The 24,484-nt window shown below is 44.0% G+C and overlaps 1 protein-coding gene across 4 annotated transcripts in view; it reads left to right on the top strand.

Moving 5' to 3' along the window:
* Positions 1-4,913, top strand: part of LOC121587473 (2-oxoglutarate dehydrogenase, mitochondrial) — a 73,956-nt gene extending 69,043 nt beyond the window's left edge. For all 4 annotated transcript variants that reach the window (XM_041904431.1, XM_041904430.1, XM_041904429.1 and 1 more), the window contains 8 exons: positions 1,636-1,763; positions 2,169-2,347; positions 2,522-2,593; positions 3,205-3,330; positions 3,411-3,483; positions 3,618-3,781; positions 4,009-4,163; positions 4,268-4,913. In XM_041904431.1, the coding sequence (XP_041760365.1) occupies positions 1,636-1,763; positions 2,169-2,347; positions 2,522-2,593; positions 3,205-3,330; positions 3,411-3,483; positions 3,618-3,781; positions 4,009-4,163; positions 4,268-4,388 (1,018 nt within the window). In that variant the 3' untranslated portion in view covers positions 4,389-4,913. The remainder of the gene's footprint in view (positions 1-1,635; positions 1,764-2,168; positions 2,348-2,521; positions 2,594-3,204; positions 3,331-3,410; positions 3,484-3,617; positions 3,782-4,008; positions 4,164-4,267) is intronic.
* The last annotated feature ends 19,571 nt before the right edge of the window (positions 4,914-24,484 follow it).

Genomic DNA, 24,484 nt, shown 5'->3' with positions numbered 1-24,484 from the left:
ATTAACAGGTGTGCCTTGTTAAAAGTTAATTTGTGGAATTTCTTTCCTCCTTAATGCGTTTGAGCCAATCAGTTGTGTTGTGACAAGGTAGGGGTGGTATACAAAAGATAGCCCTATTTGGTAAAAGACCAAGTCCATATTATGGCAAGAACGGATCAATTAAGCAAAGAGAAACGACAGTCCATTACTTTAAGACATGAAGGTCAGTCAATCCGGAAAACTTCAAGAACTTTGAACGTTTCTTCAAGTGCAGTCGCAAAAACCATCAAGTGCTATGATGAAACTGTCTCTCATGATGACCACCACAGGAAAGGAAGACCCAGAGAGTTACCTCTGCTGCAGATGATAAGTTCATTAGAGTTAACTGCACCTCAGATTGCAGCCCAAATAAATGCTTCACAGAGTTCAAGTAACAGACACATCTCAACATCAACTGCTCAGAGGAGACTGCGTGAATCAGGCCATGGTCGAATTGCTGCAAAGAAACCACTACTAAAGGACACCAATGAGAAGAAGAGACTTGCTTGGGCCAAGAAACACAAACAATTGACATTAGACCGGTGAAAATCTGTCGTCCTTTGGTCTGATGAGTCCAAATTTGAGATTTTTTGGTTCCAACTGCCGTGTCTTTGTGAGACACAGAGTACCGCCATTTCTCGCATAATTTATTTTACAGACACAAAAGGATCCCACCATGTCGAACGAACAAATGATCTGTTGGCATTTATAAAATTGTACTGGAACGTCCAGCTTCCATCACAGCTGTCGTGATTATTTCTTATACGGTATGACTTTACTCACATAAAAACTGGATGGAAACATGGTTAGTGACTCAAGCAAATCAGCCCCAGGGTTTTTTATTTTTTATTTTTTTAACATCAATCTTAAGCAAGGCATCTAGCACATTACAAGCAGAAAGTTGTTTAAATGAAAACAAAGATTCACTTGAAGTTGACTGATCTTCCATTGAACCAACTGGAGTCTGTGAGAGGGAAGAGCAATCGACTGACTGACCAGGGTCAATTAAACCACCATTTGTTTCAAATAAAAAGCATGCAGAGATAAGTGATGGTTTTAAATCAGCATTTTATTAAACATTTTCTCAGTAATGATGCCAGAGTCTGACAACTTGCTTAGACAGGGAAGGAGAAGAATTTCCACGCTTCAGTGCATTAACGGTTTTCCTAAATTTAAACTGATCACCAGAAGAGTCTGAGATTGAACTTAGAAAGTAGTTTGATTTAGCTTTCTTAATTGAGCATGAACGTCTATTTCTCAATTGACTGAAGCGCTGCCAGTCAGCTACCAAGTCCGTTTTTCTAGCCTTGACCCAGGCCTGATTTCTCATCATAATGAGATCTGAAAGTTCTATAGAGAACCAAGGATCGATCTGTTCTTTTTTTAAACTCTAAGGGGCTTTGTTTGTCTGCCAGAGCTAAAAATAAAAATAAAATAAAAACTAGATGAGAAGTTCTAGAGCCAATTCAGAGTCAGGCATGATAGAGGAAAGCTCAGAGCAATACATATGAAGAAATACATGGTCAAAAGAAGTGCACTATAAAGGGAATAGGGTGCCATTTGGGATGCAGATCTCGTCCCTTATTGTCCCTGTTGGTGTGTTTCCCTCCTTGCCAGTCATCGTCACCATGTGCTGCACGACCAGAATGTGGACAAGAGGGTCTGCATCCCCATGAACCATGTGGACCCCAACCAGGCCCCCTACACCGTCTGCAACAGCTCCCTGTCGGAATACGGTGTGCTGGGTCAGTCTCTCTCTCACACACTCACTCACATGTCTCCATTTACTGTGAAACTACAATCAGAGAAACTGGAATACACAGGAATGCTCATTCCAATAACCTCTTACTACTATCTCCACCCGCTACTAACTGGGGACTCACACTTGGTGAGATAATCAGCGACCAGTAATTTTCAATGAACATAGATGCACAGCAGCTAGTGGCCAACAATTCAAATTTCAGTGACGCGACTGCCAATTGGGAGAGGGCAGCTCTTGCTATTGGCTATAACAACTGCCGTCATGCATACTGTTTGAATGATACACCCACCAGGAGAGTGGCAAGTGTGCATAGTCCAGACTTATGAACTTCTTACTCTCTCTCATTTGCCGTCTCTTTCCCTCTCTCCCTGTCTGTGTGTGCAATCAGGTTTCGAGCTGGGCTTTGCCATGGCCAGTCCCAATGCCCTGGTGCTGTGGGAGGCTCAGTTCGGAGACTTCCACAACACAGCCCAGTGCATCATCGACCAGTTCATCTGCCCCGGCCAGGCCAAGTGGGTCCGCCAGAACGGCATCGTCCTGCTGCTGCCCCATGGCATGGAGGGCATGGTGAGTCCTCCAGAGCGCCAATTGGAGGGAGGAGATGGAGTGTCAATTGTTCATAATCATTCATTTACACTACATGCTTTTGGGTAAAGTATATCTACTTGACAATAAAGTTAGTTACACGATTATACAATGACCGTGGCAGCCCTTCTGATCTCCCTGCTCTTCTCTCCACAGGGCCCAGAACACTCCTCTGCTCGTCCAGAGAGGTTCCTCCAGATGTGCAACGATGATCCTGACGTGCTCCCGGTAGGTGCTCTCCTAATAATTCTGCACTGCCTCTTGTATCCAAAAGACCACTCACTTTCATGTACTCGTTAATGCCTGACATAGCTAGACATTTTCTTCCAAACCGATTCTACGCTTCCTTTAGGGTAATGTTATTAATAGAATACCGTGAGGTTCCGGTAATACGCTACCGTACCTGTAGACTTCCAGTTATTTCGTTAACGCTAGTTACCATTGGCTCACGAAACTACGTCTAACTTCCTTCATACTGCACGCAGAGATATAAAAGTTATCCACAAATTAATCTGACTGGGTAAATCAGAATCTTACAGTATCCCTTCAAGGCAATTTTGCAACTGAAACAGGTGTTCGAATTGTCTCCCGCACACTGTGTGTACTCGCAAATGTATACATTGGTCACATAGACCTTCGTCAGACATGAAGACAAAGACTGAGGGAGTAGAATATAGAAGTCCCATAAACAGAATTTGAAATTCAAATTTAAACACACCCAAACCTTCAGTGGCATGCTGCGTAATGTTAGAACACAAAGTATAGGTGGAAGTGTAGACTTCACGTGGATGAAACAGTGACTGGTCCTTACCCTTTCCTCTCGCCCTCCTCCCCACCAGAGCATCACAGATGACTTTGCCATTCGCCAGCTCTATGACTGCAACTGGATTGTGGTCAACTGCTCCAACCCTGGCAACTTCTTCCACGTGCTGAGGCGGCAGATTCTGGCGCCCTTCAGGAAGCCTGTGAGTCCCCGTCAACAACAACAGGTTTACCCTGAAGCTGCTTATTAGCTCACTGTCCTCTGATCTGTCCTCTTTTCTAGCTCATCGTTTTCACCCCCAAATCCCTGCTGCGCCACCCCGAGGCAAGGTCCAGCTTTGACGAGATGTTGCCAGGTAAGAGTGCTTGTGTGCGTGTTTGTTGTGTGGGCGTGTTAGTGTTGGTGTGTGTGAAGGACAGTGCTGGTGTGTATGCCATTTGGATGTCTGGCAGTCAGTGAGTGTCGCCGTGTTCCCCTGCTGTGCTCCAGGCACAGAATTCCAGCGCCTGATCCCAGACAGTGGCCCGGTGACCCAGAACCCAGCCGGGGTGAAACGCATAGTCTTCTGCACAGGAAAGGTGTACTACGAGCTAACCAAGGAACGCAAGGCCCACGGCATGGAAGACATGGTCGCCATTGCACGCATGGAGCAGGTAGCTTCACACACACTCAACACATACACCTCAGGGCTCCAACATACATAAAGGTATGTGCTAGAAAAATGCTCAGTTGAAAGGTGAAATGAATTGAACTTTTGCTTGACCTAAAGTGTTTGACGTGTTCTCTGTGTATATGGTGACCTAAACCGTCTGTTGCTCCCTTTGGCTATCCAAGCTACCTTCCTCATGACATGATGTGGTCCTTGTCTCTCTGTATGCAGCTGTCTCCCTTTCCCTTCGACCTAGTGAAGGCTGAGTTCAAGAAGTACCCCAATGCCGACCTGGTGTGGTGCCAGGAGGAGCACAAGAACCAGGGCTACTATGACTATGTCAAGCCCCGCATGCGCACCACCATCGAACGCGCCAAGCCAGTCTGGTAAACAAACCCTTCATCTGCTCTTGTCTTCTCTCCTTAGTCTGTGTGAGTCTGTCTGTGTTTAGTTAAACTCTTATTAAACTATTCGTCACGTGTGTGTTCAGGTATGCTGGTCGCCCACCTGCCGCTGCCCCAGCCACAGGAAACAAGAAGGCCCACCTGGTGGAGCTGAAGAATTTCCTGGACACTGCCTTCGATCTGGACGCCTTCAAGGACCAGATGTAACTCTCTCCCCCGCCTCCTTGGTCCCAGGATAAGGGGTAGCCTTCACCCTCCACTGCAACCCAGAGGCCCCTCCTCCACCGTCCCATACGCACACACACATACGCCCACATACCACCTGGACTTGTCGCTCAGAGCAAACCTACTCTCCTGGCTGGGTTCTCTCTGCCTAGCCCACAACGGCAACAGTCCTGTTCATTTCAAACCACTGCTATCTTTCCCCTACCCTGACCCTCCCTCATCCACTCCTCTTGGTTCTGTTTGAGTATGCCCACCTCCATCAGACACATGCCCCGAAACCACACACTCAGTAGTAGACAGCCAGTCAGTCAATGGTCAGGAAAGAGAACCTTTGTACAGTCAGTGATAAGTGATTCTTAGCTTCATTTTAGTTTATACTACCTGTATTTCTCTGGTTAACACTCCACCCACCAACAATATAACCTTATTGTGTTGGATTTTGCTTGTTAAGCCCTGTGTGTGTGACCAAAGCACATTGTTCATAAAGTATTATGTATTTTTCCAAGATCCGTACTGGTGATTGTATTTCATTCTGTTTCTGTCACAATTGTCATCCTTTCGAAAAGCACCATCATCCGTTTGAAAAGCGCCCTATCCGGGGCTCCTTACATAGCCAAAGGATGGGGCAACTGTTGTAACTAGTTTGCGATACCTACAGCTAGTATTTGGCAAAACACACAACGGTTAGTTCAATTTCGATGGGAATCAGGTGTTCCCACCTCCTGTTCTCTGCTCTGAGTGCACTGCGGTGATGAAACCCCTTCCCTTTCCTTGGTCTCTCTCCGATCTCCAGGGCTATCCCCTTTGTGAGTGCTACTGATATCACCATCTGCAACACATTTACCTTTTTCGTTTGTTTATTGGTTGTATGTGTTTTTTTTTGCTTTTCAAATCAACATTCTCATAATGGCTATTAGAAAAAGAGATATTGAATAAGATATTTTTGGATTCACTCACACAGTTGTGTTCAGTGAAATACTAGTATATTTAACAAGATGAATGCTCTTATTTTTCTCCATCTTGCACAGTTTCTTGCGAAATGGGCTGAGAGTTGGATGAGGGAAATTGTCATGTTTAATTGGTGAGATGACTTGGTACCATGTTTGTATTTACAGTGGGGGAAAAAGTTTTTAGTCAGCCACCAATTGTGCAAGTTCTCCCACTTAAAAAGATGAGAGAGGCCTGTAATTTTCATCATAGGTACACGTCAACTATGACAGACAAAATTAGAAAAAAAAATCCAGAAAATCACATTGTAGGATTTTTTATGAATTTATTTGCAAATTATGGTGGAAAATAAGTATTTGGTTAATAACAAAAGTTTCTCAATACTTTGTTATATACCCTTTGTTGGCAATGACACAGGTCAAACGTTTTCTGTTAGTCTTCACAAGGTTTTCACACACTGTTGCTGGTATTTTGGCCCATTCCTCCATGCAGATCTCCTAGAGCAGTGATGTTTTGGGGCTGTCGCTGGGCAACACGGACTTTCAACTCCCTCCATAGATTTTCTATGGGGTTGAGATCTGGAGACTGGCTAGGCCACTCCAGGACCTTGAAATGCTTCTTACGAAGCCACTCCTTCGTTGCCCGGGCGGTGTGTTTGGGATCATTGTCATGCTGAAAGACCCAGCCACGTTTCATCTTCAATGCCCTTGCTGATGGAAGGAGGTTTTCACTCAAAATCTCACGATACATGGCCCCATTCATTCTTTCCTTTCCACTGATCAGTCATCCTGGTCCCTTTGCAGAAAAACAGCCCCAAAGCATGATGTTTCCACCCCCATGCTTCACAGTAGGTATGGTGTTCTTTGGATGCAACTCAGCATTCTTTGTCCTCCAAACACGACGAGTTGAGTTTTTACCAAAAAGTTCTATTTTGGTTTCATCTGACCATATGACATTCTCCCAATCCTCTTCTGGATCATCCAAATGCACTCTAGCAAACTTCAGACGGGCCTGGACATGTACTGGCTTAAGCAGGGGGACACGTCTGGCACTGCAGGATTTGAGTCCCTGGCGGCGTAGTGTGTTACTGATGGTAGGCTTTGTCACTTTGGTCCCAGCTCTCTGCAGGTCATTCACTAGGTCCCCCCGTGTGGTTCTGGGATTTTTGCTCACCGTTCTTGTGATCATTTTGACCCCACGGGGTGAGATCTTGCGTGGAGCCCCAGATCGAGGGAGATTATCAGTGGTCTTGTATGTCTTCCATTTCCTAATAATTGCTCCCACAGTTGATTTCTTCAAACCAAGCTGCTTACCTATTGCAGATTCAGTCTTCCCAGCCTGGTGCAGGTCTAAAATTTTGACAGCTCTTTGGTCTTGGCCATAGTGGAGTTTGGAGTGTGACTATTTGAGGTTGTGGACAGGTGTGTTTTATACTGATAACAAGTTCAAACAGGTGCCATTAATACAGGTAACGAGTGGAGGACAGAGGAGCCTCTTAAAGAAGAAGTTACATGTCTGTGAGAGCCAGAAATCTTGCTTGTTCGTAGGTGACCAAAGACTTATTTTCCACCATAATTTGCAAATAAATTCATAAAAAATCCTACAATGTGATTTTCTGGATTTTTCTTCTTCTCAATTTGTCTGTCATAGTTGACGTGTACCTATGATGAAAATTACAGGCCTCTCTCATCTTTTTAAGTGGGAGAACTTGCACAATTGGTGGCTGACTAAATACTTTTTTCCCCCAATGTATATATAAATAACACCCCCCCCTACATCTCTGGCTTAACAATAAATTCATCCACATGATATGAACTAGACCTGGCACCCCTATATGTTTCTCAGTAACTCATGGTTTCTTCTCTTTCTTTTGCAACCCATATATCCTGTGCCAAAAAAATGTTTTCAAGCATTTAGAATTTGAGGGTGTGTATGAATTAATTACCAGAGGATTCTTTTTTTTAGCTAGCTGCATAGCTAATACAAATACATTTTAAAAAACAAATTTTGTTTGGAGAGAAAGCAAATTATTTATTTCCAAATACGGGATTGAGATTCTTTCCATTTTATTATTTTTGTTTCATTCAATAAAGACTTATCTTCTCACATCAGTGAGTCGTTGAATTCTTGATTCCATTCATACCATTGTAGGAACTGATGAAGTAACACAGCTATTGATAGCGAATAAAGTAAATACCTGATTTTAGAGAATGTTTTTTGTCCCTAACAATTAAAATGTATCAATAGGAAAGGCTATATCTATATATAATTTCCAATTATACAAAAATACATTATACTATAGGCAGGGAACTGTTATACACAAAAGGGCTGTGCTCTGAGGTCTCGGGGATAATGAAGACTGTGGTCCTCTGTAGCTCAGCTGGTAGAGCACGGCGCTTGTAACGCCAAGGTAGTGGGTTCGATCCCCGGGACCACCCCATACACAAAAATGTATGCACACATGACTGTAAGTCGCTTTGGATAAAAGCGTCTGCTAAATGGCATATTATTTATTATTATTATTAAGACCGACCAAGCTAAGATACCAATAAATATCTAACTGACCACTAGATGGTGCTTGTGTGTAGAATCAGTCTAGAATAAACCCAGGGAGAGTTCCGCACCCACTATAAATGCTCTACACAAATGCTATCACTGTCATTGTCCTGCAGATACATACAAAATAATAATCATACATAGCTAAATGTGCCAATCTCTTTCAATTAATGCTCATCAGATGCCATCTCCCCACCTCGTTCAAATAATAGCTGATCTCCCATGCCTTTCATCTGCAGGTTAATGACCTGTGCCAATGTTTCCACTAGCAAATGAAATCAGAAATTTTTATTTAACTGAGGGCAATGGGTTGTGGGAGGCCGCTACATACACAACCAAGGGAATTGGCATGTTTTGCAACAAGCTTATCCAATACTTTATTACAGTGAGTCAGTTACAACATTTGGTTGAATGTCAGTGACCTCAATGTCCTTCATCTGTCTGAGTCTGAAATGCATTTCATTCCATTTCGACCGTTGAAATCAGGTCAAGTTAATCCTTTGTTATTTAGGCACCTACACCTTCTTTCCAGACTGTAAGATATAAGAATAACATCTTATCTCCTCAAATTCAAAGCTTTACATTTTGACTTATTGAAGATCCATATTGCCACCCTTAAAGGTGTGCTGGCTAACTCGGCTTTCATGAGTCATGGCATTCCCTTCTTCTGGTTAGGCTCTGGCTCCCTCTTCAGTAATTTGCGTTTCTTAATTTTTAATTGCAGTGCTTAAAGCATCAGGCAAAGTAGCCTACAAATAGTTGATTTTATTCAAACATAGGGTTTGTCTATATATGGAAAAATACATGTTTAAACATTTTGACCAATCCAGACAACTCTCAGGTCGACCAAGATTTTTTTTAGTTGGGAACAGCCCAAATTCATTAACCCTATAAAGTGAGTAAGGGTCATGCAGCCACAAAAGGACTACACTAAAAAATAAAAATACAAGTTTCTGACCCTGCACGCTGCTGCTGGCCTTCACAGATTCTGCCATTAAGCTCCTGAAGTTGCCGGTAGTAGACTACACCAGCGGTCAGAAACCTTTTCCATTTGGAGTGCCAAGTTATTATATAATTCCTACTGATCTGCGTGCCAGTTATGATTTTCATATGCAGATTTTCGTGGGACAGTTTCATTTATAATAGTCTTCATATCTCAAAATCAATGTCATGTGGTTAATCAAAATTCTATCTAAATGAAAATGATACTTTTAGATTTGTAACTTCTATTGCCATTGCCAATATGTAAAAATAGCCTACATAAAGCCAACAAATAAAAACATTGCAGCCAGCAGGTAGAAAATATCCGGATAAAAATACATATCCTATAAATCACATTGGCTATGCATGGCCTGTCTGCAAGGAACTTGAAACATTGTATCAACTTTTAACATAGGTCAGGCCTGAAGCTTGCCTGCAACATAAAATATTCTGGTCTGTCAGAGTTTCCTGCGCCAGTGATCTCTGGACAGCTGTAGGCTATTTGCGCAAGGGATAAGAAGTAATCAGGTAGGCCTTTTTTATGAAATTTCCACCGGATCAGAGCATGACAATTTTTCCCCTTTCGTGCTGAGTGGGAATTGAAAGGTAAAGAGCTGGAAAGATTTTTCAAATAGGCTACAATTATCATTCTCAATGGATGTAAAAACAGGCTTTGTTTACTAGCTTTTTGAGGCGAAGAAAAAATTACTTTGAGAAGCTCCACAGTGATGGTGAGTTAAGACAATCAGAAATAGTATCAGATCCCCAAATGGGCACATTTATAAGCCTACATTTGCGCGCAGGCCAGGTAGCCTAGGCCTAGTTCTATGTGTAATCAGGTGCGTGTCCTTACTCAAAATTGACAGGAGAGCTCCAAACAAATGGCAATGAATAAATTGACAACTCATAAATGGAATGAAATAAACCAAAACTTTTTCCCCACAAGTGTAGCCTAGGTTGTGAGCTCTGCAAATGGTAAGACTGTAATAATAATATATTGAATGCATTAACAAATTACTGTAACCAAACAAACATCGTGGATTAGAAATTATGGTAATTCACGGTAAAAGTACTACTGGTGATACTGGTGTGTCATCCCCGCGGACTCCGCAATGGATAAGTCCACTCAGACAGGCGTGAATCAGACAGTGACCTTGTCAGCCAGTTGGCAGGAGGATGATGGATGGGAGCAGAGTAAGGATTGAAGAGGGATTCCTGAGCCAAATGGGTCAAACAATACATCACTGTCACATGTGATAGTGCGACACATAGGGCTTATTTGTTCACATACAGTGGGGAAAAAAAGTATTTAGTCAGCCACCAATTGTGCAAGTTCTCCCACTTAAAAAGATGAGAGAGGCCTGTAATTTTCATCATAGGTACACGTCAACTATGACAGACAAATTGAGAAAATAAAATCCAGAAAATCACATTGTAGGATTTTTTATGAATTTATTTGCAAATTATGGTGGAAAATAAGTATTTGGTCACCTACAAACAAGCAAGATTTCTGGCTCTCACAGACCTGTAACTTCTTCCTTAAGAGGCTCCTCTGTCCTCCACTGTTACCTGTATTAATGGCACCTGTTTGAACTTGTTATCAGTATAAAAAGACACCTGTCCACAACCTCAAACAGTCACACTCCAAACTCCACTATGGCCAAGACCAAAGAGCTGTCAAAGGACACCAGAAACAAAATTGTAGACCTGCACCAGGCTGGGAAGACTGAATCTGCAATAGGTAAGCAGCTTGGTTTGAAGAAATCAACTGTGGGAGCAATTATTAGGAAATGGAAGACATACAAGACCACTGATAATCTCCCTCGATCTGGGGCTCCACGCAAGATCTCACCCCGTGGGTCAAAATGATCACAAGAACGGTGAGCAAAAATCCCAGAACCACACGGGGGGACCTAGTGAATGACCTGCAGAGAGCTGGGACCAAAGTAACAAAGCCTACCATCAGTAACACACTACGCCGCCAGGGACTTAAATCCTGCAGTGCCAGACGTGTCCCCCTGCTTAAGCCAGTACATGTCCAGGCCCGTCTGAAGTTTGCTAGAGTGCATTTGGATGATCCAGAAGAGGATTGGGAGAATGTCATATGGTCAGATGAAACCAAAATATAACTTTTTGGTAAAAACTCAACTCGTCGTGTTTGGAGGACAAAGAATGCTGAGTTGCATCCAAAGAACACATTTACATTACATTTTACATTTTAGTCATTTGGCAGACGCTCTTATCCAGAGCGACTTACAGTTAGTGATTGCATACATTCTTTTTTTATTTTTCATACTGGCCCCTCATGGGAATCGAACCCACAACCCTGGCGTTGCAAACGCCATGCTCTACCAACTGAGCTACATCCCTGCCGGCCATTCCCTCCCCTACCCTGGACGACGCTGGGCCAATTGTGCGCCGCCCCATGGGTCTCCCGGTCACGGCCGGCTACGACAGAGCCTGGATTCGAACCAGGATCTCTAGTGGCACAGCTAGCACTGCGATGCAGTGCCTTAGACCACTGCGCCACTCGGGAGAAGCATAGAAGCATAGGGGTGGAAACATCATGCTTTGGGGCTGTTTTTCTGCAAAGGGACCAGGACGACTGATCCGTGTAAAGGAAAGAATGAATGGGGCCATGTATCGTGAGATTTTGAGTGAAAACCTCCTTCCATCAGCAAGGGCATTGAAGATGAAACGTGGCTGGGTCTTTCAGCATGACAATGATCCCAAACACACCGCCCGGGCAACGAAGGAGTGGCTTCGTAAGAAGCATTTCAAGGTCCTGGAGTGGCCTAGCCAGTCTCCAGATCTCAACCCCATAGAAAATCTTTGGAGGGAGTTGAAAGTCCGTGTTGCCCAGCGACAGCCCCAAAACATGCATGGAGGAATGGGCCAAAATACCAGCAACAGTGTGTGAAAACCTTGTGAAGACTTACAGAAAACGTTTGACCTGTGTCATTGCCAACAAAGGGTATATAACAAAGTATTGAGAAACTTTTGTTATTGACCAAATACTTATTTTCCACCATAATTTGCAAATAAATTCATTAAAAATCCTACAATGTGATTTTCTGGATTTTCTTTTCTCATTTTGTCTGTCATAGTTTACGTGTACCTATGATGAAAATTACAGGCCTCTCTCATCTTTTTAAGTGGGAGAACTTGCACAATTGGTGGCTGACTAAATACTTTTTTCCCCCACTGTATTTGCAGAGTAAAGGTAGAGTACTAATGATTAATTGTTACATTGTAATAATCCATTTGAGATATCCAAACTGGTGGAGAGGGTGCTAGGTAAAGTGAAGGCTGTGAGGATCACGAGAGGCGTGCTTGTTTTGATTTTTTGTGCTTCTGCGGATCAGAAAGAACGTGTGTTGCATCTCACCCGATTTGATAAGTTTGAAGTATCGTGTGTGTCTCTTCGGAACAGGGAACCCCTCAAGGGGGTTATATCTGGCGTCTCGTGGGAAGTCGATGTTAAAGAGATGAAAAATATTGATGCACGTCGGATTAATCATGTGGTGAATGAAGAAAAAGTGAAGAGTCTATCTGTTCTTTTGTTTTTGATATGGAGTCTCTCCCTACTCAAGTGCAGTTTGTGTATATCAACTACAGAGTCCGAGCATTTATCCCAAGACCAATGTAAAGCTTTTGGTCATGTTTCAAGTGTTTGCAGAAGGGAGAAGCCGAGATGTCCAAGTTGTGGAAAAGATAATGTCATGTGTTTTAAAAGTGATGAAAATGTGACATGTTGCAATTGTGGTGGAAACCATAAAGCCACATCTTTCGAATGCCCGACAAGGGTGAAAGAGAATGAGGTGGCCAAAGTCAGGGCTGTCCAGAGCATTTCATATGCAGCAGCTGTTAAAACAGTTGAGGGTTTGAATGGTGCACCTGAAGAGTCCATGGTGGTGGATAGGACTTCACTGCAGGCTGCAGGGGTGGCCTTTCACCAGCAGGATCCTGACATTTTAAAGGTTAAGAATGTGGACTATGTGGCCTTTATAGCTATGGTGATTAATGGTACTGCCAAGGTGGAGAGAAGGTCCAGGAAGATATATATCATTGTGGATGCGGCGGATATCATTGTTGATGCAGCGGAGCGGTTCCTGGGAGTGACAGATTTCTCGGTGGAGGAGTTACATGAAATATTGTCACAAGCCGTACCACCCTCTCAGGCCCTAGAACCTGAGAAGGGAGATATGGAAATTTAAAAGAAGGAAGAAGTGGGAGTTTTGTTTTTGACAATGTACTATTTTTATTTGGGTGGATTAAGTTAGTTTCCCTATTAGGTATATATTTTCTTTTTACCTTGTTTTGGTTTTTCAACCTGTCCAGTTGGTGGAGGCAATACAACTTTTTGTGTTGTAGTCCACCATAAAACCCACAGAAGAAGAATGAAGGAGGAGAGATTACTAGAAACTAACTAGGTTTACCCTTTTATTTGTGGATTAATTGTCGGAGTAGAGGACCTTGTGCATTTCAGGTAAAATAGCAACCCAATGTTTATATCCCTGGACAAATTAGCTAGCAACAGCAAGCTAGATAGCTAAATGGCCATAAATGTTTCATGCGTTTCGACCTGTCCCCAAATTAATATAGGTGGTTCAGAGTTCATTTTGATATTTCAGTTTGCGCGTCTGGTGTGGATGGACAAAATCAACATGTGCACGTACCCGGTCTAGTCAGTATGTTAGGGTCATCAGACAATTGTTTTTTAGCTCAAATTCTAGACTTCGGATTAAAACGAGGCTATAGCGTCCATAAAGTGACCATTAGATTTGGATCCATTTGGACTGAATACGTTTGTAGGTGCAACAGTTTTTAAATGTATAATTTATCGTTCTCAAGTGCACATTTCTGTCTATTAAGTACCAATGATGTGCTACCTTTTTGTAGCATTTCTGACAATGCTAACATATTTTCAGCCGAATCTCAGAGTTCTAAAACCGGACCAAAGCACTTGGGTTGCGCAGCAACAGTGCTAGTAGCTAGTTAACACCAGTCGGATGAGAGGCAAGCTACAAGCAAAGGATGCCAGCTATATTTTGCTATTGAAGGTTTTTCCTTTACACTTGCGTGTAATAAGCACAAATAAGATGGCGAACATCCTTGGCTGCTATTGCCAGTAAGCTAGCCAACTAACATTAGGGTTGGATATTCGCCAGGTTGATATTCGCGCTTTCAAACCTCAATAGCTTTCAAATCACTTGAGCCACAGACTCCAAATAAGTGTAATGATGTTGGAATAATTGCATTGCACATGTCTTATTTTCACAATTTGGATATTAATTCGCTTTCCAAAGCTAATAAACATGTGGAAATGTGAGCAGCATTCTCTATTCCTAGTTGAATTAGTTAGGAGCGTAAACAAATTACAAACTTTTTTTACATTCATATTTCAATAGCTCCTTGGTCATGTGACCTACTGACCTCAACCAAGGTTCAGAATGTCCACAGACTACCCTTCTGTATTGCACACCCTTTAGTTTGTCAATTTTCATCTCACACGTTTTTACATTAATTTTTCAAAATTTCTAATTTCAATAGCTCCTTGGTCATGTGACCTACTGGACTCAAACAAGGTTCAGGATGTCCACTGACTACCCTTATATATTGCACACCCTTTAGTTTGTCCATTTTCATCTCACACAATTTTACATGAATTTATCAATTTTAATAGTTCCCTGGTCATGTGACCTACCACCCTAAAACATGCTTTAGATTGTCCACTCACTATGCCTTCATATCGCACACTCTGTTGTTTGTCTACTTTCATCTCACGCTATTAGACTTAAACCTGTAAGCCTGAGACCAAGTAGGTGTGTACATTGCTGCACAGTGGACACCCACACTCAGGGGAAAAGAGACAGACTGACAGAGTAGTTAACAGTGATTACTATTATCGGTCTGACCCCCTTGTACCCTCAAACCCTTCCAGGACATTACATTCTCACAACGCAGGATATTCGATGGTCCCTAGACTCCTTTCTAACAGTCCTCAAGCTTCAATAGGATGGTCAAAGACTGTGTAACTGTTGGAATTCAGAGTTCATGTTATAAAGTTTAGAAAGTCTTATGGTCAGGCATAAAATGTTGTCTCCAGTTTCTTGCTTTCTCAGGTCCTGCTGAGTGGACGGTATTGATGCCTTTTCAGTCTAGCTCCAGCCAGGTATCATTATGTTATAAGCACCACGCCACCCCGCCCCCGTTTCAGAACACCCTCTCACCTTCTACCATTTGTTTACAGTCCAAGAACCATGAGAGCCCTCTAGCTGTAGATGCCCCCAGATCCATGACAACTGAGATTCCCATATCCATAACCTTCTTCCCAGAGACACCCTAATGTATATTAACCTGACAGGAAGGATAGTTAAAGACTCACATGTGGCCGCACAATACAAATTGAATATCGGGGCCAGTTTGTCTGAGACCCCTGCAGAGATAATGTGTACTGTATTGTAACACTACCTGCAGGATCAATTTGTTCTGTATGCAAAATTGCTGACAAGCCCTGTGTTTCTTTGATGGCTGACTATAAAGATTGCCACGTTTTCTTACCAGATCAGAGATGAAACTGGAGACTCTTATCTCCCTCAATAACTTTAAGCATCAGTTGTCAGAGCACCTTACCGATCACTGCACCTGTACACAGCCCATCTGAAATTAGCCCACCCAACTACCTCATCCCTATATTGTTATTTATTTTGCTCTTTTGCACCCCAGTATCTCTATTTGCACATAATCTCTTGCACATCTAGCATTCCAGTGTTAATACTATTGTAATTATTCTGCACTATAGCCTATTTATTGCCTTACCTCCATAACTTGCTACATTTGCACACACTGTATATATATTTTCTGTTGTATTTCTGACTTTATGTTTTTTACCCCATATGTAACTCTGTGTTGTTTTTATTGCACTACTTTGCTTTATCTTGGCCAGGTCGCAGTTGTAAATGAGAACCTGTTCTCAACTGGCTTACCTGGTTAAATAAAGGTGAAATAAAAAAAATAAAAAAACTTCGGTAGAGGGTATATGCTCTGCCAATTTGTCTGTCCATTTAGGAATGTTGTGTGTATTTGTGCAACAAAATCCAGAACTCAACCTGAAGCTTTTCTCCAAAATACCTTTCTTCTCTATCAACCATAGGCCCTTATGCTTGGTTCAACAGGTCTCATATTCTTCACCAGTGGTATATTTATTTCAAATGTGTGCTCATGTAAGCAGGCCACTAGTACTTCAAAGACCATTAGTTATTTTAATGGAGGACAACCTGCAGATTTCTTACATCCAATTTCTTGAATAAACCTGTAAACCTTCACATCTGAGTATTTGCGGTCATCTTCTTTTGTCATAAATTAGTAATTATTCTATATTATTTAAAAATAAATAAAAGTTAGAACTACACAACTAACAATGACATAGAAGGCCCATCTTCACCTGTAACTACATTAAACTTTTACAAGGTAATAATAAAAAATAAACAAATAAATGCTTTTCAAATGCTTACATTTGTGTGACTATCTTAGAGGGAATACTTTGTCTTTGAAGAAAACTAGAATTCCTGAAGTGTTTTATGAGTAATTTAGAATGTCTATATGACTCTGCTTTTTCCCTTGGGAAAGCTGTCGTGGTTAAGGACAACGTGGTCTTTGATAAGATGACAGAGACGCTCATTTGCCCAGGCTAGTAAGCAAATGGTCAGCTGGAGACAGCAAGTCTGTTTGCCACCAGAGAGATAACAGTTACTATTGCTGAATGATACAGGCACCGTCATGTAAACAATCTGGCAATGTTTATAGTCAACGAACAAAGCAACACAGGTTCTTCTATTATGAATATTCTTTAACAATATGCTTGAACCAGATGCTTTTTCCAGTCGGACTGGAGACCGTGCTTTTCCATGTTAATGTAAACAACTATCTGTCAAATGGCCCACAGTAACTACACTGCTCAAAAAAATAAAGGGAACACTAAAATAACACATCCTAGATCTGAATGAATGAAATAATCTTATTAAATACTTTTTTCATTACATAGTTGAATGTGCTGACAACAAAATCACACAAAAATTATCAATGGAAATCAAATTTATCAACCCATGGAGGTCTGGATTTGGAGTCACCCTCAAAATTAAAGTGGAAAACTACACTACAGGCTGATCCAACTTTGATGTAATGTCCTTAAAACAAGTCAAAATGAGGCTCAGTAGTGTGTGTGGCCTCCACGTGCCTGTATGACCTCCCTACAACGCCTGGACATGCTCCTGATGAGGTGGCGGATGGTCTCCTGAGGGATCTCCTCCCAGACCTGGACTAAAGCATCCGCCAACTCCTGGACAGTCTGTGGTGCAATGTGGCGTTGGTGGATGGAGCGAGACATGATGTCCCAGATGTGCTCAATTGGATTCAGGTCTGGGGAACGGGCGGGCCAGTCCATAGCATCAATGCCGTCCTCTTGCAGGAACTGCTGACACACTCCAGCCACATGAGGTCTAGCATTGTCTTGCATTAGGAGGAACCCAGGGCCAACCGCACCAGCATATGGTCTCACAAGGGGTCTGAGGATCTCATCTCGGTACCTAATGGCAGTCAGGCTACCTCTGGCGAGCACATGGAGGGCTGTCCGGCCCCCCAAAGAAATGCCACCCCACACCATGACTGACCCACCGCCAAACCGGTCATGCTGGAGGATGTTGCAGGCAGCAGAACGTTCTCCACGGCGTCTCCAGACTGTCACGTCTGTCACGTGCTCAGTGTGAACCTTTTTTCATCTGTGAAGAGCACAAGGCGCCAGTGGCGAATTTGCCAATCTTGGTGTTCTCTGGCAAATGCCAAACGTCCTGCACGATGTTGGGCTGTAAGCACAACCCCCACCTGTGGACGTCGGGCCCTCATACCACCCTCATGGAGTCTGTTTCTGACCGTTTGAGCAGACACATGCACATTTGTGGCCTGCTGGAGGTCATTTTGCAGGGCTCTGGCAGTGGTCCTCCTGCTCCTCCTTGCACAAAGGCGGAGGTAGCAGTCCTGCTGCTGGGTTGTTGCCCTTCTACGGCCTCCTCCACGTCTCCTGATGTACTGGCCTGTCTCCTGGTAGCGCCTCCATGCTCTGGACACTACGCTGACAGACACAGCAAACCTTCTTGCCACAGCTCGCATTGATGTGCCATCCTGGATGAGCTGAACTACCTGAGCCACTTGTGTGGGTTGTAGACTCCGTCTCATGCTACCACTAGAGTGAAAGCACCGCCAGCATTCAAAAGTGACCAAAACATCAGCCAGGAAGCATAGGAACTGAGAAGTGGTCTGTGGTCACCACCTGCAAAACCAGTCCTTTATTGGGGGTGTCTTGCTAATTGCCTATAATTTCCACCTGTTGTCTATTCCATTTGCACAACAGCATGTGAAATGTATTGTCAATCAGTGTTGCTTCCTAAGTGGACAGTTTGATTTCACAGAAGTGTGATTGACTTGGAGTTACATTGTGTTGTTTAAGTGTTCCCTTAATTTTTTTGAGCAGTGTATATATTCTGAAGCTTCAATGTAGCTTGTAGGTCTAAAAGCGTTTTTGTCCTTACTATGTTGAAATATCAAAGACTAAGCTTTTTGTATGACTCTGGCAAGTCATTTCAAGTCGAAAAGCCTTGTTTTCCCTGATACATAACTAGTTCTGTTTTAATTTGACTTTGCAACATAAAAATCTTGTTGGCAGTGATAATGTCACAAACGTTATTAGAGGCAGACCAAGGCGCAGCGTGATAGGTGTACATCTTTTAATGAGTACTTTATACTATACAACAAAACGATACGTGAAGTCAAAAGGTTCACCAACACAAACCTATACAGAACAAGATCCCACAAATAACTAGTGCCAACAGGCTGCCTAAGTATGGTTCCCAATCAGAGACAACGAGAATCAGCTGCCAACATAGATCTACACGACCTAGAACAAAACATAGAAAATACAACATAGACAATCCACACCCTGGCTCAACATATAAGAGTCCCCAGAGCCAGGGCGTAACAGTACCCCCCCCCCCCCAAAGGCGCGGACTGCGACCGCGCCAACTAAACCCAACAGGGGAGGGGCCGGGTGGGCATTCCGCCTCGGAGGCGGATCCGGCTCCGGGCGTGACCACCACTCTCTCGCTACCCCCCCGTAGCGCCCCTGGTCTAGTCTGGCCCCGCTGGCCAGAGCTGGACTGGACACCGGTGGAGCGGATTGCTCAGGCTCCGGTGTGGAGCAGCTGACCGGTACCTGACCAGGCACCGGTGGAACAGGCACGGGCTGTGCCGGACTGACGACGCGCACCACTGGCTTGGTGCGGGGAGCAGGAACAGGCCGGACCGGGCTGGCGACGCGCACCACTGGCTTGAGTGCGCGGGAGCAGGAACGGGCCGGACCGGGCTGGCGACGCGCACCACTGGGTTGGTGCGGGGAGCAGGAACGGGCCGGACCGGGCTGACGACGCGCACCACTGGCTTGGTGCGTGGGAGCAGGAACGGGCCGGACCGGGCTGGCGACGCGCACCACAGGCTTGGTGCGAGGGACAGGAACAGGCCGGACCGGGCTGGCGACGCGCACCACAGGCTTGGTGCGGGGAGCAGGAACAGGCCGGACCGGGCTGGCGACGCGCACCACAGGCTTGGTGCGAGGGACAGGAACAGGCCGGACCGGGCTGGCGACGCGCACCACTGGCTTGGTGCGGGGAGCAGGCCGGACCGGGCTGGCGACGCGCACCACAGGCTTGGTGCGAGGGACAGGAACAGGCCGGACCGTACTGGGAACACACACCACTGGCCTTGTGCGGGGATCAGGAACGGGCCGGACCGGACTGGTAACACACCCCAGTACCTCTCGCCGTGCCTCTACACTCTCCTTCCCCCTCATGACCAATGGCCCCTGTAACCTGGTGGCCTCCTCTCCTAGTCCACAAACTCGCCCTGTAGCTGCCTCCAGCAGCCCCGTCGTCCATGCCGTTTGCCCCCCCAAAAAAAATGTCTTGGGGTTGCCTCTCGCCTGTCCGACGACGACCCGGTTGGCGCCGTACCTCCTCTCTCGCCAGGGCTTTAACTTTTGCCCATGGCCCTTTGCCCGCGAACATGTCCTCCCAGGACCACCATTGGCCCACCTGGGCCATCGCCAACTTCTCCAGCTCCTTTCCCGGCGTTTGCTCCTGAACACGCTGCTTGGTCCTGTTTTGGTGGGATCTTCTGTCACGAACGTTATTAGAGGCAGACCAAGGCGCAGCGTGATAGGCGTACATCTTTTAATGAGTACTTTATACTATACAACAAAACGATACGTGAAGTCAAAAGGTTCACCAACACAATCCTATACAGAACAAGATCCCACAAATAACTAGTGCCAACAGGCTGCCTAAGTATGGTTCCCAATCAGAGACAACGAGAATCAGCTGCCTCTGATTGGGAACCACCCTGGCCAACATAGATCTACACGACCTAGAACAAAACATAGAAAATACAACATAGACAATCCACACCCTGGCTCAACATATAAGAGTCCCCAGAGCCAGGGCGTGACAGATAAAAACACTTTCACAGCTGTATGAATGTTAATAAAGAAATACTACAGCTCAGTGCAATGGTAAATGTTAAGTCAGCTGTGGGATATGGACAATAGAGGGGGATGCTGTTGTAGTGACAGAGTCATCACTATTTTCTGGACTTGTTTTTTGATGAGGGTCACAGCACTGGAGACTAACCTGGTTCTGGTCCAGATGTACCGGACTCATTTGCCTGAGGGTAGCCTCTAAAAGAGTAAATAAACTGTACAGTTGGCCTATGACATCAGCCCATCTACTGTTTAATATATGACTGTGGGCCATAAGTACTTGAGGCTGATAAGGGCTGCCCACACGGGGCCAAATGTGTTGGGTCACACATCTGGCAATGAGCGAAATCCATTGGTCCCAGTGCATTGCTTATATACAGACAAACATAAATAAAACACTCCTACTTTTCTCCATCTAACAAGTAATCCTGATCCATATGACCATCCTTCTCATATTAGATTATGGCAATGTCATTTCTAGAACTGCAGGGAATGGTGCTCCTGAGGGCCTTGATGCTCTGAATATCTGCCAACTTTGCCATCAACACTCTGCACAAGATCACTGCAACTTATGTTTGCTTGTACACTGGTCATCCTTATGCACTCCATGCAATACTTGCTGTTGTTTGTAATTGTTATTTTAATGTTTTTGTCCACATTTGTTTGGAAATATGTGTAACTGTCCTTTGTAGTTGGCGCATACAGCTGCATGGTACTGTGACATTAATTGTCATGTTGTCCACTAAGCTGGTTGTTGTTAGTGTAAAGCATGCTTTTAGAAGTTTGTTTCATATTTGAATTTGTCGAGCTCTTTGCCTCAAGAGTCCAGTTTGCCTTTCACAGCCCTTATTGCAAAGAGGACATTGTAAGTAATTTACTGTCCATGTCACGCCCTGGCTCTGGGGACACTGTTATGTTGAGCCAGGGTGTGTAGATCTATGTGTTATATTTCTATGTTGGGGGTTCTAGTTCGTCTGTTTCTATGTTTGCCTGAGTGACTCCCAATCAGAGGCAACGAGTGTCAGCTGTCGTTGGTTGTCTCTGATTGGGAGCCATATTTAAACTGTATGATTTTCATTCGTGGTTGTGGGATTTTGTTTCTAGTCTGTTTATGGTAGACCGTGAACTGTCACGTATCGTTTGTTGTTTTGATCGTGTCGCTTAATAAAGAGTATGTTTGCCTGCAACGCTGCGCCTTGGTCCTCGTCTGTTCTAGACGATCCTGACAGTCCAGGTAAATGTTTTGTTAAAAATGAAAATATATTAATATTAATTTCTTACAAATAGGTGGTTTTGTACGGGGTGGATTTTTCGTATTGTGGTGATCTGTTTTCGTATTTTAATATATTGTAATAAGCAACTAGAAATAGATAGCGGGTGCTAACATTGCAACCATTTAACCCTGTTGCGCCTTTACCTACCTATTGACAAATAAGCTTTTTCAAAATTTTTCATTGGCTATTTTAGTCCATAGTATTTAAGGCTTGACAGTAAACATGCGCCACAGTTAATTTGCCCACTTGCAAATATATCCAAAACTATTGTCAGCTTGACTGTGAGACTAACGTGATTTTAACGACATTGCCAAAAGTGAAAATGTCTTTATACAAAAGAAAATGTCTCATTAGTTAGGTTTCGTCAATCGAAACAAAAAAAGGGGACGTATTAAAAAAAGGCCAAAGAAGCTCGGAATCAGATCTGTGGAAAAAAGGTGGAGGGAGAGAGGCAGTTTTGCATGCCTTCATTTCACATGGGTGTTCAAAAAAAGAAGTGGAAGGTAACAAATGGTCCAGCCTCGCAATATCTTTCACATGGACACTGAAAGATACGCAAATGGCTGTATGTGGTATGGAGCACGGACAGGAGAGGTGTTCGAACAGAGGTGCTTAAAGGAAGGTGCACAGATAGGCCTCATGAAAAACAATGTTTCCTGAACAAGCATACAATTCTCTGTATGCTCATCGTTACTGGAGCTCTCCTATGTTTTGGAGAATTTTCATATGCTCTTTAATCAGAAAACATATAACAACAACAAAATGATCGAGTTAACAACACATTAGAAACAGAGCATGTCATGAAACTGGCTAATACAGATGAAAATGGAAAGGGAAATATTGATGATAACCAGAAGTTCAGTCAACACCAACTAGATGATTACTCCAGAGACAGAGGGACAGAAGGTGAGGCAGAGACTCTTGAGGACAGGAAAGATGACATACAAGCACAAAGTGACGAAGAGTACTCCAGAGACAGAACAAGTGAGTGATGCTAAAAGAATGACCAGACCAGGGGCAAAGTCATTTTTCATTTCTATTAACATTTTAGTCATTTAGCAGACGCTCTTATCCAGAGCGACTTACAGTTAGTGAATGCATACATTTTTTTTCTTTTTATACTGGAAACGAACCCACATCCCTGCCGGCCAAACCCTCCCCTACCTTGGACGACGCCCATGGGTCTCCCGGTCGCGGCCGGCTGCGACAGAGCCTGGACTCGAACCAGGATCTCTAGTGGCACAGCTAGCACTGCGATGCAGTGCCTTAGACCACTGCGCCACTCGAGAGATGGACAGGTGGAGAAAATAAAGCCCATACAGTGAGGGAAAAAGTATTTGATCCCCTGCTGATTTTGTACGTTTACCACTGACAAAGACATGATCAGTCTATAATTTTAATGGTAGGTTTACTTGAACAGTGAGAGACAGAATAACAACAAAAAAATCCAGAAAAGTGCGTGTCAAAAATGTAATGAATTGATTTGCATTTTAATGAGGGAAATAAGTATTTGACCCCTCTGCAAAACATGACTTAGTACTTGGTGGCAAAACCCTTGTTGGCAATCATAGAGGTCAGACGTTTCTTGTAGTTGGCCAACAGGTTTGCACACATCTCAGGAGGGATTTTGTCCCACTCCTCCTTGCAGATCTTCTCCAAGTCATTAAGGTTTCGAGGCTGACGTTTGGCAACTCGAACCTTCACCTCCCTCCACAGATTTTCTATGGGATTAAGGTCTGGAGACTGGCTAGGCCACTCCAGGACGTTAATGTGATTCTTCTTGAGCCACTCCTTTGTTGCCATGGCCGTGTGTTTTGGATCATTGTCATGCTGGAATACCCATCCACGACCCATTTTCAATGCCCTGGCTGAGGGAAGGAGGTTCTCACCCAAGATTTGACGGTACATGGCCCCGTCCATCGTCCCTTTGATGCGATGAAGTTGTCCTGTCCCCTTAGCAGAAAAACACTCCCAAAGCATAATGTTTCCACCTCCATGTTTGATGGTGGGGATGGTGTTCTTGGGGTCATAGGCAGCATTCCTCCTCCTCCTCCAAACACGGCGAGTTGAGTTGATGTCAAAGAGCTCGATTTTGGTCTCATCTGACACAACACTTTCACCCAGTTCTCCTCTGAATCATTCAGATGTTCACTGGCAAACTTCAGACGGGCCTGTATTTGTGCTTTCTTGAGCAGGGGGACATTGCGGGCGCTACAGGATTTCAGTCCTTCACGGCGTAGTGTGGTACCAATTGTTTTCTTGGTGACTATGGTCCCAGCTGCCTTGAGATCATTGACAAGATCCTCCCGTGTAGTTCTGGGCTGATTCCTCACCGTTCTCATGATCATTGCAACTCCACGAGGTGAGATCTTGCATGGAGCCCCAGGCCGAGGGAGATTGACAGTTCTTTTGTGTTTATTCCATTTGCGAATAATCGCACCAACTGTTGTCACCTTCTCACCAAGCTGCTTGGCGATGGTCTTGTAGCCCATTCCAGCCTTGTGTAGGTCTACAATCTTGTCCCTGACATCCTTGGAGAGCTCTTTGGTCTTGGACATGGTGGAGAGTTTGGAATCTGATTTGATTGATTGCTTCTCCCTTTAAGAGTGTGCTCCTAATCTCAGCTCGTTGCCTGTATAAAAGACACCTGGGAGCCAGAAATCTTTCTGATTTGAGAGGGGGTCAAATACTTATTTCCCTCATTAAAATGCAAATCAATTTATAACATTTCTGAC

The sequence above is a fragment of the Coregonus clupeaformis genome, chromosome 18, assembly GCF_020615455.1.
Source record: "Coregonus clupeaformis isolate EN_2021a chromosome 18, ASM2061545v1, whole genome shotgun sequence".
Taxonomy (NCBI): domain Eukaryota; kingdom Metazoa; phylum Chordata; class Actinopteri; order Salmoniformes; family Salmonidae; genus Coregonus; species Coregonus clupeaformis.
This window is presented reverse-complemented; position numbering and strand designations above follow the sequence as displayed.